Below are 23,040 nucleotides of genomic sequence, written 5' to 3' on the forward strand. Positions count from 1 at the left end.
TATAGGTACACTTTTCTTCATAAGTAAGAGAGATTCTTTGATGAATTTTGCACAGCATACAAACCATACTTACAGGTGTATGAAACTCTAGAAGTTTCCAAATCTATTAAAAACTGTGTTAAAAATTGATATAATTAACTATAAAATTTGAGTTTTTTTCTAAACATGAAGTTTAAAATGTAACAGCTCATTCAGTTTTTCATAAATTAAATAAATTCTAGAGTTTCATAAACCCTTAAGTATGGTTCGCATGTTGTGCAAAATTCATTGAAGAATCTCTCTTACTTATGAAGAAAAGTGTACCTATAGCAACAAATGCAGCCAATAGTAAGTGAAAAAATGATGAAATTTCACATGTTAAAAAAATTTATTTTGTTACTTTTTTGAACTTCCACTGCTATGAGTATGAATCCTTTCTGGTCATTCTGGCAAAGTTTTATGAATTTATTTGTAAAAGTATAGATAGTGGAAATTAAAATGTCCTGTGGTGCCTCTCCTGCTTCAAGTCAGCCCGTCTGACGTCCTACCCCCCTTAAGACATCTGGCTGTTGATACTTGATGATACATGTGCAAAGATGAAATGTGTGCTAGTTTGTGTGTGTGTGTGTGTGTGTGTGTGTGTGTGTGTGTGTGTGTGTGTGTCACACAATAATAATAATAATAATAATAATAGAATGATACAAAACTTAATTGTAACTGCGACCACTGGTTTATGCGGAGGGCATTTCAAAATGAATGTACAGGTACTAAGGTTCTGTAGCATTTATTACATTCAACCTACAATTGCAAATAATACATAGAATGAAAGAGCAGCTGTAACAGTTTTTCTTACAAGAGTTCAATGTGACCACCATTTGTCTGACATAGTCAGTATGGGAGTTCTTCCTGACCCCGCTCAGTGGGGTCTGGTATAATTGTTACAATGATTCTGTTTCTTAAGTTGGGTGGCTCAGTGGGTAGTGGAGACACATACACAAGGTCTGTTATGAATCCCCAAATGTAAAAGTCGCGTCGAGTCAGCTTGTGTGTGAATATGGTGCCACTGGAACTGCTAATTCGTGACTACCCTTCCGAACTGATACCTTGAGGGTACGCGTGAAAGGCTCTCACTTGTTCGACATGTTGTTCAGTCCCTCTTGGCTCTTTCCTCTCTCTTCCATTTGTGTACGGGTACAAAAACAAAACTGCTTGAGTTGCTCTTTCATGTGATGTATTATTTATAATTGTAAGTTGAATGTAATAAATGCTACAAAGTCTTAAAACCCGTATATTAATTTTGAAACACCATGTATTTCAGCAATAAGACCCGTCACAGAGGGACTACCTACAGGTGTCACGATCTTGCAAGATTAGTGAAATCTCGAGAATTAGAGAAAATTGTGACTGTGATTATGTATTTATGTATTGGATGCTGTTTATATGTATGACGTGCATCATAGAAGATTCTGCAATTTGTTTTACTATTAAACTCTGTAGTACATTAATAGCACTGAGACATAGCATTGAGGTATTGCTGACAGAAGTCACTAAACTGTGAGGTGATAGAAAGTTTGAAAAGATCCCAACATTTCTCGAGTTGTGGCATAAACTGCTCGAGCAGTTAGTTGGGTCAGGCATAATGCTGTTAGGTAGTAACACTGGCAGACTGTATTGCAAAAATAATTTGCTTTATAAATTTCTTAGTGGTACGGAGTTTGAAAGTCAGTCTTCCGTTAAATCGAGTGAAATTATTTTCCGGATTTTGAGAAGTGTATTTATTTTGGCAGGAAAGAAATTCAATATTTCCTGTACATTTTGAGTTTAAGCCTGTGACACGCGGTTTTCTGCTGTTCGCACAGAGTTCTTGCGCGACCTGTCGGAGGTGGTGATGTTCCTGCTGCTGCCGCCCGAGGACTTCCAGTGCAAGGCGCTGCGCTTCCTGCTGCGCGAGCTGCTCGTCTCCTCCGTCCTGCTGCCGCTGTTTGCGCTCTTCTCCGACCCGGACTACATAAACCAGATCATCGTCTGGCTCGTGGTGAGTGGGCGGCATCTGCTGCATTCGCTTGCAGTCGTCAGCTGCAGCTGCTTTCCACAGATTGAGACAGATTTAGAGAGAGTCGCTATTGCGAAACTCCTCTCACGTTTTCCTCACACGATGTCCTACGAACAGTGGACAGGCAGCAACAGGCATATGTGGTCTGTTCGAGAAATTCTGGAACAGTTGTAATTTCGTACCAATGGTATGTTGGAGCGAAATGCAGTTCGCACCATTGCACATGCCTGTGCTTAATGTGTAACAGCCAGAAGTTTCATTGTTGTATGTCTCTTAGTTATTTTTCAGTGCTTTATTGAGTAGAATGCTGTGTTGCACAGTTTGCAAATTTCAAGATGGCAGAGTAAGAGGGGCAATGCATTTGCATTAAATTTTGGATGAAACTCGAGGAAACCTTTATAGCTACACACACCAAATGATGCAGGAAGCCAATGGTGATGAATGCTTAAGCCGCACTCGATGTTACAAACGGTTCACACGGTTTAAACCGGCCGAGCGGAAGTTAAAGATGATCCTCGTTCAGACTGCCCTTCCACATATACCGACAACACTCGTGTCAGGAATGTCAGTGAAATGGTGCATGCCAGTCACAGACAGACTGTCAGAGAGATTGCAAAACAATGTAACATATCAGTTGCATCATGAATCAAGACCAGAAAGACGTTCGCCTCGCAATTTATGAAGAGTTTTCGGATCACACGATTGAGAACAAGATGTTCCTTAAGAGAATCATAACTGATGACTGATGAGACAAGGGTCTATGGTTATGATCTTGAAACAAAGGTTCAATCTTCGCAGGGGGTCCAGAAAGTTTGTCCAGGTCAGGTCAGGTCAAATGTCAAAGCCACGCTGATAGTTTTCTTTGAATTTGAAGGATTAGTTCATCGTCAGTTCGTGCCACAGTGTGGCGGCGCAGTTCGTTCCATCCCTTTATGATGGACCTGCACCTACCTGTGAACATTGTGTCAGCACATCATCAGTAGGAAAGCTGTGTGAAACCTACTGTACTTCGACGTGAACCAGGCTGCAATTAAAGTCACTAATCTACGTTTCGGGAGAAAGTTTTCATATGAAATGAATGGTTGGAAATTTTGTCCTCAATTAATATATTCTGAAACTTAGGTGAACAAGTATCACTGCCAAGCGCGTGCTAGTCTTAACACAGTCACTCACAATCCCTTTCACCCATGTTAGCAAGTTTATGGTGTTGCATTTCCCGAAAACGTAATAGCTACAAAAATACTGATTGTTTTAGATCGATAATGCTCGCTAAATATTAAGTCTGTCGGTACCAAGTGCAGTCACAGTTTTTAGCCACCGACCTGCTCAATACGCCACGTGGAAGATATATCTTTTCTTGTCACAAAATTCACTTATAAATTCCGAAATTGCTACACCCACATCAGAATCATTATGCCGTCACTTTACCACACTTTTGATGTATGAAACACAACTAGATCCTGCAACTTACCATTTCCATCGGAACTACTACTACACACGTCCGATCTATTTCACGAATAGCCTTCGACTCCTCTCTAGAATACTCTAAGTCTTCTCTACCAGCAGAGAAAGGCGCGCGAAGAATATTGCTTTACCATTGGTCAGTTTACTCAACAGCCAATAGCAAAACAACATTCTTCCGCGTCAATCCACACTTTTCATCAATAACCAATCGCAAAATAGTAAACCTAACGACTGCACTTTTTACCGACGTAATTATCTAATATGCTCAAGTTTTGCTTATGCATAAAGTTATTTACTATTGTTATTCATACCTGAATTAACTTTCCCTTTACCATAAACTTACTTTACAAATCTATTATACAAAAATCCCCCTTGTCCATATCCATACTACTTCGAAATATAACATTTCACATACACAAAAAGACATAATAACAATTTATGAAAATACTAGAACAGTTTATGAAAAACATTCTATGACTTTAGTGCACTCTAGTGGGCACAATCGAAACTAACTTCACAGTCCCCCTATCCAATACTGTCCTCTATCGGCTGATAGAGGACAGTCCAGTATCGCGTCACCATCTGTCACTATCCAGCTCTGAGACACATCTCCCATTTAACCGCCTCCAAGGCAGGATCGTTATACGGCACTATGCCTCAACAGATACAAACTGTTAATCGATGGTACTATAAAAAAGGAATGCGATGCTTGCGAGAAAATGTGAGAAGAAAACTGCCTGAAATGTGGCGAGACAATTAACGGCTCTTGCATCGCAATAACGCATCCCCACATTTGTCCCTGTTGGTGTGTGACTGTCGCACAGAAAATGAAATCACTGTGATGCCTCGCCCTCCGTACCTCTACGAACCTGACCCCTGAGGACCTTTTTTTATTTCCAAAGTTGAAAATTCCCTCGAAAAGGTGAAGATATGGATCAATAGACGAATTAAAAGAAAATTCGCAGATGGCGCTTCGCACAATCCGGCAAGAGACGTACCTAGACTGTTTCTGATGGCATTGGGAGCAGCCTATCGATTGTGGATGAGTGTATTTTCAAGGAGACAATGCACAATAAGTAAAAGGTAAGTGTAAGAAAATGTTGTGGACAAAGCTCTGGAATTTTTTGAGCAGACGTCATGTTCAGTACTCGTAGATTTCTAGAGAGCATTTGACCCAGTGCCATTCTGCAGACTGTTTCTGTTTTAGTTTGGTTTATTTACTAGTGAATCCGGCAGTGCATTGCATTTGCTAAATATGAATTGGATCCCCCTTCCCGTCTGCTTCCTCTTCCTCCTGCACACCCACCCCCCTTTTCATCTCTCCTTCTCTCTGTCTATTTCTGGCTTCCCTTTCTCTCTCCACCCCCCCCCCCCCCCCTGACCCCCTTCTCTCTCTAACCTCGAGTCTTGTTTATTGTCACTGCCAATGAAACCTTGACTGGAAACTGAAGTTGCTTAAAATGAATGAATAAATCGATTGGGATATTTGGTATAAAGGGAATGAGAGACATCTCTCCATCTCCTGGGTCTGTGAGGGTGGTAGCTTCAGTGACAGTATTTTGCACGGTTATAATCCTGGAACGAGCAGGATTACAAAATTTTGGACTATTGAAATTCAGTAGTAGTTGTATTGTAATCAGAAGTCGATAAGCCATAAATACAACTTTGTCATTTTCTCTTCAAACTAACTGCGAGAAAGAAAACAAAACATCATATAGTTCTGTATACAGTTTTTTGTTTAAAATTATATACAAGGAGAAAAAAATTCACGAGAGAAATAGTTTGTCAAATGGTTTAAATGCTCTGGTACTGTAGTTAAAACTTAATCCAAGAAAGAAAATGAAACTGCACTCTTATCATTGCAACATTTTCTTTGTTGCAGCCACATAGTTTGGCAGCAATTTCCCCCTTCTGAGTCTTTCAATTAATTCTAATTTTTGTTTTAATGCCAACATGTTTCTTTTGCTTTTCCATCTCCTTTTCTACAGATTTATTTTAACTTACTCCAGTGACATTTAACACACTGATTAACACCAGAAAACTGAGTTTGTTTCCGATTTACTCGGAACAGGCTGGCCGATAATAACGAAGGCAGTCTTCTGTCGTCATGTGACAGTTGTTTAAAAATGGAAATGCCACTTATTGTCATGCGACAGGTTGTTTATTGCTCAAAAATACAACAAAAATAATCACTGAACGATCATTTGAGTAAACAGAGAATTTGAAAAGTTTATTGTTAGACTTCTATTCGAATGACATCAATAATGTATGATCAAAGAGGGGTCTTCGTTACTGATCACTCTGGTCTCCACCACTGAAACATAACTCTGAGACAAATACATATGTTTACTGCTAGAACAGTTTCCAAACATTACGCTTTAGTAATTAGTTCTGCAGTGACATATAAAGTTTAGTTCATTGCTTATACATATCTCAGTTCGGTGTAACTCGGAGTAATCTGCTTCCTGCCACTGCTATCGTAGTTGTTGTCCCGGTCCATTTCATCTGCAAACTGGATCTAGTTAGATTTCCATGAAATAATCCAGGTACCAAGTCATTTCATAGTGGTTTATTAATGACAAGCTGCACCACTTATTCTTGGTGGGAGCCCACTCCACATAACAGACTACATAGTCACAAAATCATTGTAGTACAAGAATTAGATTATTACACTGACATGCGACACAAGTGCAAATTTATAAAACTAACAATTAAAAGTTCAATGTTATTATGAAGAACTATACAAGAAACCTTTCGTATTTTATGCCCTGTCTGGCATATACAATATAAAAGATTTTTTCATAAGATATATATCACATTACAAAAAATAGTGAAAAACAACAATGCCAACATAATTTTTCTTAATTATGGCTTAATTAGTGAATGCAAAATAATGCTAGTGTATATTGGGCAAATATAACATACATGTAAACAAATGAAATAATAAATTTTATGAAATTTAATGTATTATAAGAAATCACTCATTTTGTGCAGGTATACTACATACAATTGGAATTACAAAACTTTCAATAAATTGCCTCTTTGGAGAATATTTTATTACGGTATCAAAAAAGGAATGTAAAACAAGGGGGTTGTTTTATTTCAGTGTTTATAAAGAGTAAAGTGTAAAAGTTTGAAGTAAAGAATTTGTACAGATTTTTGGTAACAGTATTAAACAACCAGTTGTCTTTATGTAGTAGTATAGGTTACATTTTTGCCTTGGGCAAATTATCAGTAAGAACAGTAGTTTTTCCCCTTACATTGCCAAATAAAAAGACAATATGCATTATTACACTTAACAGAATACTACTTCACAGTAACATTACTATTTCTACTCGAGTGAAGACTACCACAACCCACCGTACCTAGCTGTGTCTACGACTCTTGTTGCTGTACAACTCGTTTCTCTTCTGTCGCCAGTATATGCTACAATTAATCGAAACAGATTATAAATGGTAATAGCACCAGTTTTTCTCTGCCATATTCCACAATGCACTCTACAGCTCTCCGGATCCTAGGCACACCCAGCTGTTTCCTAGTTCACTGTGGGGAGTGTTACAATAGAATCAGCCTTTCCAGTTGTCTGCAGTTAGCAGGGGAGACCACTCCTGTTCTTGGGCAGCGTGGCAGCCCACATCGTCCCTGTTTTAGTTCCTCGGACGGTGAAACACGACCAGTGGCTGCACTACCACTCTGGTGGTGGTAAGATTGACGTGCGTATCCTGTCAGTTGTTTGTCTGCCGAAATTGTTAATGTCAAATGCTTTCACTGCATTGCTTCTCGATATTGTGTCGTAACCTTCCGTACTGCAGTATGAGACCGTCTACAAAGAGTGTCTGCAATATTGTTCGGGGTCTGCCGTACTGTCTCGCAACACAGTATCTCCTTGACGACGAGTCTTATTTATCGATTCAGTTAGTGCTAATCAGTATCGGCAACACTGGTATTGCTGGAAATTGCCAGGTAGCACGTGCTGGTATGCCTCCTTCACCGTATGCACGAGTGGAGGTTTTGACTTACCAGAGAGTGTGAGGCCTCGTAAGGGAATCGTGTGCTCTGTTGCTAGTATGTTTTTTATGTTTTGGAGAAAAACGTAGGTTCACCTCACTGTTTGGGCATCGTCCCATCATTTATGCCACAAAAATAACAACATCCGGGCATACAGAATAAGTTCTCAGGTATGTGACTCCACATTTATGTTGACAGACGAAACATTAGCTGTCGTGTCAGTGCAGAATGCCACGTGGTGGTTGCAGCGAAGTTGGTGGATCGTGTGGCTGCTTACTGTGTTCGATTGTGGAGGAGATGCCTGTGATGAGAGGAGTGGAATGGGTGGTAATGGAATAGGGGCAGCAGGGAAGTGGGGGAGGGGGGGGGGAGGATTGGGGAAAGATGGCTGATTGGTGGGAAGGAGAGGCAGTACATTTACAACATGTATTCAAAAACATCTTTATTGCTAATTGTACAACATTTTGAAGCACCTCCTCCTCTCAAAATAGTCCCATCTACTTGCATAATGCCTTTCCTATCGTTTCTTCCACATCCAGAATGCCTCCTGGAACACATTTTCTGGGAGGCATGCAGGTCTCTGGTAACATTGTCCTGAACTACCTCTGTGGTTTGGAAATGATATCCTTTCAACGTGGTTAGTTTGGAAAACAGTAAAAAGTCTGCTGGGTCTATGTCTGTTGAATACAGTGGATGGGGCACCACAGCAGTGTGATGTTCTGCCAGATAGCTGCAGACGAGGAAAGGTGTGTGAGCCAGTGCATTGTCACGATGCAACATCCGAGTCCAGCTTTCTCACGATTCGGTCCTAAAATGCTGCTCACTTTCAGAAATCGTTTGAACAGCTGGACGATTAATTTTCACGAATCGCAGCGTGAACTCGCTCGACACGTTCACCTGTCGATGTGAAAAGCGATCCGGGCTCGTTATTGTCATCGACCGACATTTACCCTGTTGAAAACGCTTGAGCCAGCCAGAGCACTGAGTGCAACTCGCAGTCCCGCCTGTCTGCTTGGTCAAACACGTGCAGTGTCTCTATGGAAGTTTTGCCAAGTTTGTAGAAAAACTTCACATAAAGATGCGGTTCTTCAAGCGGTTTCTGTATCACTTTGGCACTAACGTGATGAGCAGCTTGTGCGGGTGCTCACTTAAATAACTGTAGCTCTCTTACTAACAGTCAGAGCAAAACGCTGCAAACAGTAATTTGTCATCTAAAGCTGCTGCTACGTGTGCTCATTAACTCCAGTGCACTTATTTTTGAACACAAAAGTCGCCGTATGGGGTAGGAATGTGGCCCCATTGCACTCATTGTAGCACCAGTAGTGGGAGATATGTGACTTCTAGCCTACATCTACATCTACATCCAACTGTTTGTGCCACCATACAGTGTGTGGCAAAGGGTGCCTTGTACCACTGGAACCTATTCGCTTCCCTGCTCCACTCACAACTGACGTGAGGAAAGAATGTCTATCTGTATGAACCCAGACATCTCTTGAAACTTCCTGGCAGATTAAAACTGTGTGCCCGACCGAGACTCGAACTCTGGACCTTTGCCTTTCGCGGGCAAGTGCTCTACCATCTGAGCTACCGAAGCACGACTCACGCCCGGTACTCACAGCTTTACTTCTGCCAAACTTTACAGAAGCTCTCCTGCGAACCTACGCAGGAGAGCTTCTGTAAAGTTTGGAAGGTAGGAGACGAGATACTGGCAGAAGTAAAGCTGTGAGTACCGGGCGTGAGTCGTGCTTCGGTAGCTCAGATGGTAGAGCACTTGCCCGCGAAAGGCAAAGGTCCAGAGTTCGAGTCTCGGTCGGGCACACAGTTTTAATCTGCCAGGAAGTTTCATATCGGCGCACACTCCGCTGCAGAGTGAAAATCTCATTCTGGCAGATATCTCTTGTCTTGTCTTTGTAGTCCTTATCCGAGACCTATCATATTGCAGTAGAATCATCCAGCAGCCTGTCACAAATGCTGGTTCTGTAAACTCTCTCAGTATTATTTCTGATGAAAAATGTTTTCTTCTTTTGAGGTACTCTCATTTAGGTTTGTGGAATGTCTCCATAATGCTGATGTGTAGATTGAACTTAACATTTACAAATCTAGTAGCACACCTCCAAAATACTTCAATGTCTTTCCTTAATCTGACCTGGCAGACATACCAAACACTGGAGCAGTATTCAAGAATGGGTCATGCTATTGTTCCGTGTGTTGTCACCATTTTAGATGAGGTACACTTTGCTAAAATTCTCCCAGTAAACTGTTTTCGAACACTTCCCTTTCCTTCAACTGACCTTACACACTTCGCAATAGTACACTGACATGACTCTGTGGAGATACATACCACTAATACTGTGTTCAAATGTGACAGGATTGTTTTCCCTGCTCATCTGGTTTGACTTACAATTTTCCACATTTCTGCCATTCTTCACAGCAAATACAAATTTTTTCCAAGTCATTCTGTTTCTCCAACAGTCGCTCAATGACAGCACTTTCATGTGCACTACAGTGTCATCAGCAGGCAGTTACCGATTACTATTTTTATTTGGGAGATATGCACATAGAGAACAAAAGTGGTCTTACCCACTTCCCTGTGCCACTCCTGATGTTAGCCTCATCTTAAGTGAACACTCACCATCCAGCAAAATGTCCTTACAGTTTTGACAACTGCATCTGAGTATTGAAAATGTTAGCCACTTAGTCTATCTTTCAGAGGCTCAAAGAGATGAAAGTCTGAAAGAGCAAAATCGGGTCTGTATGGTGGATGTGGTAACACAGTCCAGCCAAATTTTGTAATGAGTTGTGTGGTCGCAAAAGTGGTGTGGGGCCCGGCGTTTATCATGTCACAGTTGAAAGTCGGTCTCCTTCACTGCCCTCACCCTGGAAATTCGGGCTTTCAGCTTAGTCAGTGTCGTCTTGTAGCATGCTGAATTGACAGTTTCTCCAGGCTCCTGGACCTGCAAAAGAACCACATCCTGGCTATCACAGAAGACTGTGCACATTAATTTGCCCGCAGATGGCTGTCTCTCGAATTTCTTATTTGACTGAGAATTTGCATGATGCTGTAATATCTCTTTATATTCTACTAATTATTCCTGCACAATTCTATGAGTGAATTACGTTTCCTACTTAACCATCTATATACTCACAGAATCGATGCGCAAAGTAGTACAGTACTATTACTATTTCATGAGCGCATAATTGCTCTTGGTAATATTCTCTCTGGTGTGTGTTGAGAGGACTTCAAGGATCTTCTCCATGCCGAATAACCGCATTCAATAATTGTAATTTTGCTATGAAGATTACTGGAAGAAAGAGATTGGAAGTATATTGTATGCTAATCAAGAGAATATATACTGAGCATTTACATCACAGGTGTGTAAGGAATTTCATTATATATGTATCCTCTAATTGGAAATTTGCACGGATGTGTCATTTCGATGGTAATCAGAAGGGGACTTCCGATGAATTGGAAACGAACCTGCAATAATTAGATCCAAGAGCTCCATTATTTCATCGGGTAATTAAACTCTATCAAAGCAAACTTTCCGCTTGATCTGAGGTTTCCCGACTGACTACGCAACACAAGTCATTTTGTTTACACAGGATTCCAGATTGCTTCGAATCATCGAGACTACGGACACAGAGAGTCATCGTCCGATTCCGATTGAACAAGTAAACCTTAATTATAACTTTCTTGAGCGACTGATGGCTGTGATATGGCTGCTTATGAATGAGATCATGAATAAAATACTAATAACTAACTTTCCTCCTCACCAGCAACCAGTATGAACACAATATTAATTAAAATTATAATGCCATTCTGTGGACTGTCTTTTGGATTCTGGCTCATAATGGTGACACCACGTTTCATCTCCGGTGAGGATGCTATTCAGGAAATTGTCACCTTTAGCTTTGTATTGGCCCAGCGGATCCTAACAAATTTCCTATCGATGAGTTTTTGGTTCTTCTGTAAGCGTCCATGGGACCCATCTCGCACAGTCTTTGTGATAACAGAGATGTTCTGAAATTGTTTCCAAAGAATTACAGCTGACATTCAGATTTGTACGCAATTCTCTGCATTATCCACCAATCAGCACAGACAAGTTAATCGAGATACTCTTCGTTGCAAGGGATGACAGCTGTGTAGGGTCGACCGGGCCTTGGTGTCTCATGCACACTCTTTTCACCATCTCGAAAATGCTGTACCCGTCACCTCATATTGCTCACATCTATTGTATTGTCCTCGTACACCTTTAGCAGGTGTCAGCGGATTTCAATCGGCTCAGGAATTCAATCTTGCATTGTTGTTTTATACGCGCATCCGCATCGGACTCCGTTTTGGAACACTTCTCTGCTGGCACCAACTGCCATAGAACAAAGAAACAGCCTGCAAGTGAAAGAGAAAGGTTCAAGCATTACTGCTACACCAGGGACATTGAGTGCGGACATCCAAAGTCTCCGCAAAAAAATAGAAGCCTTTACTTTCAGGATGACCCTTGTAATTTGGTTTGAGCCTTTGATTACTTTACTGTACCTCAAACAAAAGCATCATCAGCAAACATTCTAAGAGTCCTGTTGAAATTGTGTCCTAAATCATTTGTGTAGATTAAGAAGAGCAGGTGTCTATACACTTCCTTGGTGAACACCCGACGTTCAGGAATTGCAAACTGCAGTCTCCCTGACAGGAAATAATGATTCCAGTTGCATATGTTTTAGGTTCACTGTATTTCGGATATACGTTTTCGCATATAGCATAGCAGTGTACAGAGTAAGAACTCAAGAGAGTGATAACAGTGACGTGTAGGAATGGGAGACTGCGAGGAAGAGGACGCCATTGTGGGATGGGTGAAGAGTGGTGGTTGTGGGTTTGGGGCAGGGGCAGGGGGTTCGTGGAGAACAAGTCTGCGAGGTTCGTGGGATCGAAGGATGTGACGACAACTCGCATCTGCTTAGCTCGGAGCTCCCGGTGGTGGGGGAAGCACCTATAAATGCTGTGGGTTGTGAAGCAGCCACCAGCGTGTTCTGATACCTGCTGTCAGCTCTGCTCTTGTGCCGGAATGGTTCCTTTCAAAGGGCACGGCCGACTTCCTTCCCCGCCCTTCCCCAATCCGATGAGACCAATGACCTCGCTGTCTGGTCTCCTTCCCCAAAAGCTCTGCTCTTGGCCGCAGTTTGGCTGTGGCCGTTCATTCTGATTCGCAACGTTTACTTACTCGGTTGCTGGTTGTGGTGCCTTGGTGGCCTGTGTGGAATTGAAGGTTCTATGATCTAAAATTACTTCTTCTTGCTTGGTCGTGCTGTTCAGTGATGAACCCAGACCACTTAGGTTAAATTTTTCACCATTCCACATTATGTAAACCAAACCTTTTCAGTGGACTGATGGGACTAGTCTGTCTCAACTACGAGATTCTTACCCTCATTGGGTGACAAAATGCCCTATCTAGCACAGCAATGAAATACACTGAGGAGCAAAAGAAACTGGCACACCTGCCTAATATTGTGTAGGGCACGTTGGGAGCATGGAGAAGTGCCGCAATATGACGTGGCATGAAATTGGCTAATGTTTGAAGTAGTGCTGGAGCTAATTGACACCATGCCCCTGCACCCTGCAGGACTGTCCATAAATCCCTAAGAGTACGAGGGGGTGGCGATCTCTTCAGAACAGCAAGTTGCAAGGCATCCCAGATATGCTCAATAATGTTCATATCTGGAGAGTTCGGTGACCAGTGGAAGTGTTTAAACTCAGAAGAGTGTTCCTGGAGCCACTCTGTAGCAATTCTGCATGTGTGGGTTGTTACATTGTCCTGCTGGAATTGCCCAAGTCCGTCGGAATGCACAATGGACTCGAATGGATGCAGGTGATCAGACAGGATGCTTACGTACCTGTCACCTGTCAAATTGCTACCTAGACTTATCAGGGGTCCCATATCACTCCAACTGCACATACCCCCACACCATTACAGAGCCTCCACCAGCTTGAACAGTCCCCTGCTGACATGCAGGATCAATGGATTTATGAGGTTGTCTCCATAACCATACATGTCCATCAGCTCAATACAATTTGAAGCAAGGCTTGTCTGACCAGTCAACATGTTTCCAACACCAACAGTCCAATGTCGATGTTGATGGGCTCAGGCGAGGCATAAAGCGTTGTGTCTTACATTTATCAAGGATACACGAGTGGGTCTTCGGCTGTGAAAGCCCATATCGATGATGTTTCATTGAATGGTTCTCACACTGACACTTGTTGATGGCCCAGTATTGAAATGTGCAGCAATTTTGCAGAAGGGTTGCACTTCTGTCACATTTAACGATTCTCTTCAGTTGTTGTTGGTGCCGTTCTTGCAGGATCTTTTTTTAGCCGCAGTGATGTCAGAGAGTTGATGTTTTACTGGATTCCTGATATTCACGGTACACTCGTGAAATGGCCGTATGGGAAAATCTCCACTTCACCACTACCTCGGAGATGGTGTGTCCATCGCTCATGCGCCGACTGCAACACCACGTTCAAACTCACTTAAGAAATCTCGATAACCTGCCATTGTAACAGCAGTAACCGAACCAACAACTGTGCCAGACACTTGTCATCATACATAGGTGTTGCCGATTGTAGTGCCGTATTCTGCCTGTTTACATCTCTCTGTATTTGAATTTGCGTGCCTATACCAGTTTTTTTGGCGCTTCAGTGTAGCAAAACCAGTTGCAGTAAATGTTTTCACAGTTCATAATGTTATCAGTAACAAACCCGACTACAGAAAAAAAGAGTACAAGATGAGTCCAAAAAGAGTTAATGCAACAGCAAAAGACGGTGTACAGATCTGAAATAACACTATGAAAGGGAAGTTGACCCTTTTCTAAACAGAATTTTAACATTTGATCTAACTTGGGTCCAGTCGAGAAGGCAGTAAGTGAAAAAAGCTCGACAGCAATGAGGTGGTCAAAGAATTTGTGGAAAAGTGGCTCAGATAACAAGACAAAGACTTCGAGTGAAATTTTTCCTTGTAGTGGTGTGTGCACTGATATGAAACTTCCTGACAGATAAAATTTGTGGAAACATCTCCCAGGCTGTAGCAAAGCTATGTCTCCGCAGTATCCTTTCTTGCAGGAGTGCTAGTCCTGCAAGATCCACAGGAGAGCTTCTGAAACGTTCTGGAGGTAGGAGGTGAGGTACTGGCGGGGTCATTCCATGTCAAATCATCCAGAAATTTTAGGAAATGACACCCATTGTCAAACAAATCCTTGAAATTTTGGGTGGTGGAAGTTTACCTAGATATATTCACATTTCCAAAATGTAAATGTTGCAGCTCAATTACTTTTTCACTTGCAGTAAAAAGAAGTTGTATAGATTCAGGAATTCAGGCTTTCATAGACGAGCTCCTTTATAATTTAAAAATGCAATAGTTCCTAGAGTTTTTGCTGTGGAAGCTTGAATTTTCTTTTAGTTAAGGAGGAAGGTTTATACACTCCTGGAAATTGAAATAAGAACACCGTGAATTCATTGTCCCAGGAGGGGGAAACTTTATTGACACATTCCTGGGGTCAGATACATCACATGATCACACTGACAGAACCACAGGCACATAGACACAGGCAACAGAGCATGCACAATGTCGGCACTAGTACAGTGTATATCCACCTTTCGCAGCAATGCAGGCTGCTATTCTCCCATGGAGACGATCGTAGAGATGCTGGATGTAGTCCTGTGGAACGGCTTGCCATGCCATTTCCACCTGGCGCCTCAGTTGGACCAGCGTTCGTGCTGGACGTGCAGACCACGTGAGACGACGCTTCATCCAGTCCCAAACGTGCTCAATGGGGGACAGATCCGGAGATCTTGCTGGCCAGGGTAGTTGACTTACACCTTCTAGAGCACGTTGGGTGGCACGGGATACATGCGGACGTGCATTGTCCTGTTGGTACAGCAAGTTCCCTTGCCGGTCTAGGAATGGTAGAACGATGGGTTCGATGACGGTTTGGATGTACCGTGCACTATTCAGTGTCCCCTCGATGATCACCAGTGGTGTACGGCCAGTGTAGGAGATCGCTCCCCACACCATGATGCTGGGTGTTGGCCCTGTGTGCCTCGGTCGTATGCAGTCCTGATTGTGGCGCTCACCTGCACGGCGCCATACACGCATACGACCATCATTGGCACCAAGGCAGAAGCGACTCTCATTGCTGAAGACGACACATCGCCATTCGTCCCTCCATTCACGCCTGTCGCGACACCACTGGAGGCGGGCTGCACGATGTTGGGGCGTGAGCGGAAGACAGCCTAACGGTGTGCGGGACCGTAGCCCAGCTTCATGGAGACGGTTGCGAATGGTCCTCGCCGATACCCCAGGAGCAACAGTGTCCCTAATTTGCTGGGAAGTGGCGGTGCGGTCCCCTACGGCACTGCGTAGGATCCTACGGTCTTGGCGTGCATCCGTGCGTCGCTGCGGTCCGGTCCCAGGTCGACGGGCACGTGCACCTTCCGCCGACCACTGGCGACAACATCGATGTACTGTGGAGACCTCACGCCCCACGTGTTGAGCAATTCGGCGGTACGTCCACCCGGCCTCCCGCATGCCCACTATACGCCCTCGCTCAAAGTCCGTCAACTGCACATACGGTTCACGTCCACGCTGTCGCGGCATGCTACCAGTGTTAAAGACTGCGATGGAGCTCCGTATGCCACGGCAAACTGGCTGACACTGACGGCGGTGGTGCACAAATGCTGCGCAGCTAGCGCCATTTGACGGCCAACACCGCGGTTCCTGGTGTGTCCGCTGTGCCGTGCGTGTGATCATTGCTTGTACAGCCCTCTCGCAGTGTCCGGAGCAAGTATGGTGGGTCTGACACACCGGTGTCAATGTGTTCTTTTTTCCATTTCCAGGAGTGTATTTTTTTTAGTCATGCTTCTTGTAGCAAATATCGATCATCTGGATCTCAGAAAAAAATAGTAAATAATTTCTTTTAAGCAAAATCCATGCATGGACATCATAATTTTTTAAGGTATTGCCGCCTCATAGATACCTCTGAAAAATTTACAGTATCATTATAAATATTCCATTATGTCTCAGAATAAGAATCAGGTTGTAGAAATAATGGGAAGTGTGAAAAGCAATGTTATTGTAAAAGAAATATTGAATTTGCTAATTCATGACTACCGTGGCACCAGTAAATTGCTGAAGTTGGCTTCCCTGGATTTCCCTAGGCACAAATCATATCTGAGAACACTGTTTTATTGTCACTACATGTACTACATCACCCAGTTCCTTTGTTTTGCCTCATGTGTTCACTGAGCATGCAGTTCTGAGCTCTTATACTGAGTTGTATCCGGAGTCAGTTATTGGCTAAAAATTCAATTGTTGCAGTTTTTAACTATTCATTCCAAAGCAAAAGTAAGTCCCCTAATGTTACAGTTATAATGTGAAATACTTTTGTAACGAAACAATGGGATAGAATGACTTTTTATTGTTATTTAATTACTTTTTAGGTTACACCAATCATCTTTTGGATTATTATTGACAAATATTGGTTTTATGACTGAAGCAGTATGGAAAGTACAAGTAGGCACAGTTATCTTGGACGGTATCTGCAAGATATGTGATAATGCCCTGACTTGTGTGAATGAACTGACCAGTGAAGAACAAGAACTTTTACCATGGCGAAGCAACAGTCATTCATATTGTGATTTAAGTGTTTTGTGTGTGTGTGTGTGTGTGTGTGTGTGTGTGTGTGTGTGTGTGTGAAACACAAAGACAGGTACCTGCACAGATTCTCTCTACATAAGAAAATTTACTGTGATCCCTTCAAGTGCCATAAACGAACTGTTTCATCTGGACTGTGTGAAATTAGTTTAGAAAAGGCAAAGACATTCAAAATGAGAGGCTTTAGCTTTATTCCTGGGGAGAAAATGTGCCCAACCTGTATCAAATTTATAAATGAAAAACAAGTAAGTGACGACTCATCACCAGACTATATCAATGACAGTAATGTGAAGGTGCAGACTACTGAAAAATCTCTGCTCAATACTAGCTTAACTAGCGTAGGAGTATCTCCTGCAAAGCTGCCTTCAGTTGCTCGCAATCGTCGGTATGCAGCAGCCAAACGAACTGGGGCTCTGAAAAGTAAAACTTCACATACGTATCAAGTTGAGCTGGCTGCTGACGCAAGCACCATCCCTGACAGTGATTTAACAGAACTGGAAGAAAAGGCAAAACATTATGATGAGCTCATGTACAAAATCAAACAGAAAATCGAATATGCATATAACCGTGAAAAACTTCAGTTACTTACTCTTGTGGCGGCAACTTGGTCTCGACAGGAAGTCAGTTCCAAATTTCGCATTTCTGAATATTTGGTATGACGGGCTAGAGCTCTTTTAATGGAGAAGGGTATTTTATCGATGGCTGAGCAAGAAAGAGGGGAGACATTGCCATATGGTACAGTGCAAAAAGTAGAGTGTTTTTATTTGGATACAGAAGAATAATGCCCGAGAAAAAGACAAAATGAGCACCAGCAAAAATACCTATGAACGAAAGTGTCCTGTTTTAAGTAATTTAACTGAACTGTATTCTCTCTATTAAAAAAAAAAAAAAATTATTATCCTGAAGACAAAGTAGGATTCTCAAAATTTGCATCTTTTCAACCAAAACAGTGTATAGTTGCAGGATCTTCAGGAACACACACCATAAGTGTGTGCATTTACCACCAAAACGTTAAATTGCTTCTAAATTCCATTTCTGTTAAAGAAACATACCAAGATTTACTTAAAATAACAACATGTTATATAAATAACCGACCCTGTATGCTTCGTCTGTGTGAAAAATGCCCCACCAGTTCATTGCTTCAAACCCACTTAGAAAATGAAATGAAGACTATATGACCCGATGAGATGGTTCAGTACAGTCAATGGGTATCAACACGTAGTTCAAATCATTTCTCTATCAGAATTCTGTTACACACTAATTAAGAAAATTGAAAAACTTACTCCACACTCTTTTATTTCTCAATCACAATCTGATTATCTGAAACCATTGGAACAATGGCAGCTGCACTCTTCACACTGTCCATATACAGGGTGTTACAGAAAGGTACGGCCAAACTTTCAGGAAACATTCCTCACACACAAATAAAGAAAAGATGTTATGTGGACATGTGTCCGGAAACGCTTACTTTCCATGTTAGAGCTCATTTTAGTTTCGTCAGTATGTACTGTACTTCCTCGATTCACCGCCAGTTGGCCCAATTGAAGGAAGGTAATGTTGACTTCGGTGCTTGTGTTGACATGCGACTCATTGCTCTACAGTACTAGCATCGAGCACATCAGTACGTAGCATCGACAGGTTAGTGTTCATCACGAACGTGGTTTTGCAGTCAGTGCAATGTTTACAAATGCGGAGTTGGCAGATGCCCATTTGATGTATGGATTAGCACGGGGCAATAGCCGTGGCGCGGTACGTTTGTATCGAGACAGATTTCCAGAGCGCAGGTGTCCCGACATGAAGACGTTCGAAGCAATCGATCGACGTCTTAGGGAGCACGGAACATTCCAGCCTATGACTCACGACTGGGGAAGACCTAGAACGACGAGGACACCTGCAATGGACGAGGCAATTCTTCGTGCAGTTGACGATAACCCTAATGTCAGCGTCAGAGAAGTTGCTGCTGTACAAGGTAACGTTGACTACGTCACTGTATGGAGAGTGCTACGGGAGAACCAGTTGCTTCCGTACCGTGTACAGCGTGTGCAGGCACTATCAGCAGCTGATTGACCTCCACGGGTACACTTCTGCGAATGGTTCATCCGACAATGTGTCAATCCTCATTTCAGTGCAAATGTTCTCTTTACGGACGAGGCTTCATTCCGACATGATCAAATTGTAAATTTTCACAATAGACATGTGTGGGCTGACGAGAATCCGCACGCAGTTGTGCAATCACGTCATCAACACAGATTTTCTGTGAACGTTTGGGCAGGCATTGTTGGTGATGTCTCGATTGGGCCCCATGTTCTTCCACCTACGCTCAATGGAGCACGTTATCATGATTTCATACGGGATACTCTACCTGTGCTGCTAGATCACGTGCCTGTACAAGTACGACACAACATGTGGTTCATGCACGATGGAGCTCCTGCACATTTCAGTCGAAGTGTTCGTACACTTCTCAACAACAGATTCGGTGACCGATGGATTAGTAGAGGTGGACCAATTCTGTGGCCTCCACGCTCTCCTGACCTCAACCCTCTCGACTTTCATTTACGGGGGCATTTGAAAGCTCTCGTCTACGCAACCCCGGTACCAAATATGGAGACTCTTTGTGCTCGTATTGTGGACGGCTGTGATACAATACACCATTCTCCAGGGCCGCATCAGCGCAACAGGGATTCCATGCGACGGAGGGTGGATGCACGTATCCTCGCTAACGGAGGACATTTTGAACGTTTCCTGTAACAAAGTGTTTGAAGTCACGCTGGTACGTTCTGTTCCTGTGTGTTTCCATTCCGTGATTAATGTGATTTGAAGAGAAGTAATAAAATGAGCTCTAACATGGAAAGTAAGCGTTTCTGGACACGTGTCCATATAACATATTTTCTTTATTTGTGTGTGAGGAATGTTTCCTGAAAGTTTGGCGGTACCTTTTTGTAACACCCTGTGTATTACAAAAAGGACAAACAGTTGCAAGCAAAAAGTATTTGTATTGTTTCTCATGATGTTGCCTTGGTGTACCAGACTCAGAAGACTGTATTGAATTTTTTAAAGTGTGAATTTTCAGAAATTCATCTTGTGTATGTTGAATATTTCGCTGATGGTTGTGCTGCATAATATAAAAATTGTAAGAATTTCAGAAATATCTGCTACCATGAACATGACTTCAACATAAATTGCAGCTGGTCCTTTTTTGCTACGAGCCATGGCAAATCTCCCTGTGATGGTATTGGCTGGCACTGTTAAAAGACTTGTCACAAAAAAAAGTTTGCAAAGAGTTTATAAAGATCAAATACTTACAGCTTCACAGGTATTTGATTTCTGTCATGAGTACCTGCAAGGAATTACAATTTTCTTTGTTTGAAAAGATGGAATGGTAAAAGTCAGACATTATCTTCCTCAGTGCTTCACAAGTGCAAAAACAATTCCTGGGACATGATCTATGCATCACATTGTACCAGTATCACCAAACAATATTGGAGCAAAAAGGCTGAGCTGTGATACAGATTTTAGTATCTTGCATGATTTCTCAGATGCACGTCCACCACTAATGCCAGAATGCACTGTGCAGCCCAACTGCTGTTGCATGTGCATATGACTCTTCTTGGCATTTGGGAATTATTGAGAAGGTGAATTGTGAAGGAGGAGGTGTTACAGTAAGGTTCATGCATCCTCATGAATCATCCCCATCCTTCTATTGGCCTGATAATGATGTTTGTGATGTTTCTTTCTCTCATATTCTGTGAAAAGTTGATACCACCACAGCAACGGGCCGTACGTATTCTCTAAGTGAAGAGTCCTCAAAGTTGGTGGAAGAAAAATGGTTCTCGTACAAAAAAATATTAGCTAAGCATCAAAGTGTCTTGTCACCTGTGTAGTTCCGAGTGAACTTGAATGCAGATTGCAGCACCAGCATTTTGTGCGGTGTTGACAATATTGGCTTTTGACAGAAAGCTTAAATATTATGAATAAAATGCTATGTATTTTTAAATGGCAGAGGTAAGAAAGTGTTCATACGGCATGTAATGTACAAGTTGCCCTATAATTTATAATGTGTAATTTTGTTTCATGTACTGCAGTTTTTGTTCAATTTGGGTATTGATATGTGTACTTACGTTGTTAATGTCTCTTGGGTAATAATTGTATGCTTTGAAGTAACACATTGCATCAAACTTTCAGCAATTGTTACCACCAGAATGTTTATAAACAATAAAAATTGGCAAAAGTTCTTGACATTAGGTACAAAAGCAGTACACAAAATCACAGTTCACGACTAGATAATGGGTGTCACGGCCCGGATGACGGGACATGGAATGACCCGGCAGAAAAATAAAGCTGTAAGGATGGGTTGTGAGTTGTGCTTGGGTTGCTCAGTCAGTGGAGCACTTGCCAAAAAACTAGTTCATTATTGGGACAAGTGCACCATCTATTCTGCTGCAGGGTGTTTGCTAACTGTCAGTCCAATAAGATGAGGCCCACCTTTTAATTTTTACAAAAATAAGAAAATGGAAAACGTTATTTGTAACAGACCATTTTACTACCTAGGCTGTAACTAAGCCATTTCTCAGCAGTGTCCACTTCTCGTGGAGTGCTAGTCGTGCAGGCTATGACGGAGAACGTTTGTGAAGTTCAAAAGATAGGAGATGAGGTACTGGTGGAAATAAAGCCGTGAGGGCAGGTCACAAGTTGTTCTCAGGTCGAATGCTTGCCTGCGAAACACGAGGTTTTGGGTTTGAGTCCCAGATTGGCACACACTTTTAATCTGTCAGGAAGTTTCAAAGTAATTGTATTGTTTCTAAAAATATTTACCTTTAAAATTCTCAAAACCTTTTCCCACTTTGATGTTGTTAACTTGGAAACATCGGTTTGGAAGGATTCACCAGAATCTCGAGCTGACGAGGATCGCTGTTCTCCCGTATTTTTGTTCAGAAGGAGACAGCGTATCCGTGCCTAACTGTATAAAACTGTATCGAGGACACAGCACTGCGTTTGTTCGCAGTGTAAGGAGATCCCACTGACGAGTGAAGCCTTCCTCACTGCGCTCCGCGTCACCGACAACCGCGACGAGCTGATGGCGACGAGGGAGATTGTTGTGAGGGAGATTGCACAGCTGGTAAGTACTTTGTCATTTGTAGATGTATGTGCCTACCGAGCAGCAGGCATCCAGAGCGCGCTATTCAATTTCTAACAGGCACTCCTAAATCTGGTAAACTATTTTCTGTCATTGTGAGTTTTACAGTATTCTTCATCCTTCCCAATGTGCACGCCACACCACTGTCTTCGCAGCCAGACACTGTGTGTGTGTGTGTGTGTGTGTGTGTGTGTGTGTGTGAGAGAGAGAGAGAGAGAGAGAGAGAGAGAGAGAGAGAGAGATTCCGATGATGGCCTTTTGGCCAAAAGCTTACTTGTTTGACAGACTTTCTGTTGTGCCTATCTGTGACTCAGCATCTCCGCTATATGATGCATAATAATCTTTTTCAAAGTATTGAAAGAATTCAATTGATAGACTTCTGTTTATATTTTAAAAAATGGTTGCTTTCAATAATCAACTGCCCGTTGTTAGTATGTGCTTGGACTTATCCACAATACTGTGTGAAATTGAGAAGAAACTAGGTAACATAAAGAAATTGAAGTTACACATACCAACACACTGCACGACTGAAATGTAATAAAATTGTTTGTATTTCAAACAACTTGTTCTGTGTCAAAAATTGTGAGCCAAACGGGATTAATATCTTTTGTTACTAAGAACCCCTGGCAAAGGATAGCAAGAATAGGTCCTATAATGTTATCAGTTTAACCCTTTGTTTCCTGACATAAAATAAAATTTCCTTTTTA

At 42.2% G+C, this 23,040-nt stretch overlaps 1 protein-coding gene across 3 annotated transcripts in view; it reads left to right on the forward strand.

Annotated features, from left to right (window-relative positions):
* LOC126213133 (sorting nexin-13-like) overlaps positions 1–23,040 on the forward strand; it is a 399,760-nt gene that overhangs the window by 115,996 nt on the left and 260,724 nt on the right. For all 3 annotated transcript variants that reach the window (XM_049940749.1, XM_049940751.1, XM_049940750.1), the window contains exons 7-8: positions 1,839–2,014; positions 22,202–22,315. In XM_049940749.1, coding sequence (XP_049796706.1) covers positions 1,839–2,014; positions 22,202–22,315 — 290 coding nt within the window. The remainder of the gene's footprint in view (positions 1–1,838; positions 2,015–22,201; positions 22,316–23,040) is intronic.

The sequence above is a fragment of the Schistocerca nitens genome, chromosome 11, assembly GCF_023898315.1.
Source record: "Schistocerca nitens isolate TAMUIC-IGC-003100 chromosome 11, iqSchNite1.1, whole genome shotgun sequence".
NCBI lineage: Eukaryota > Metazoa > Arthropoda > Insecta > Orthoptera > Acrididae > Schistocerca > Schistocerca nitens.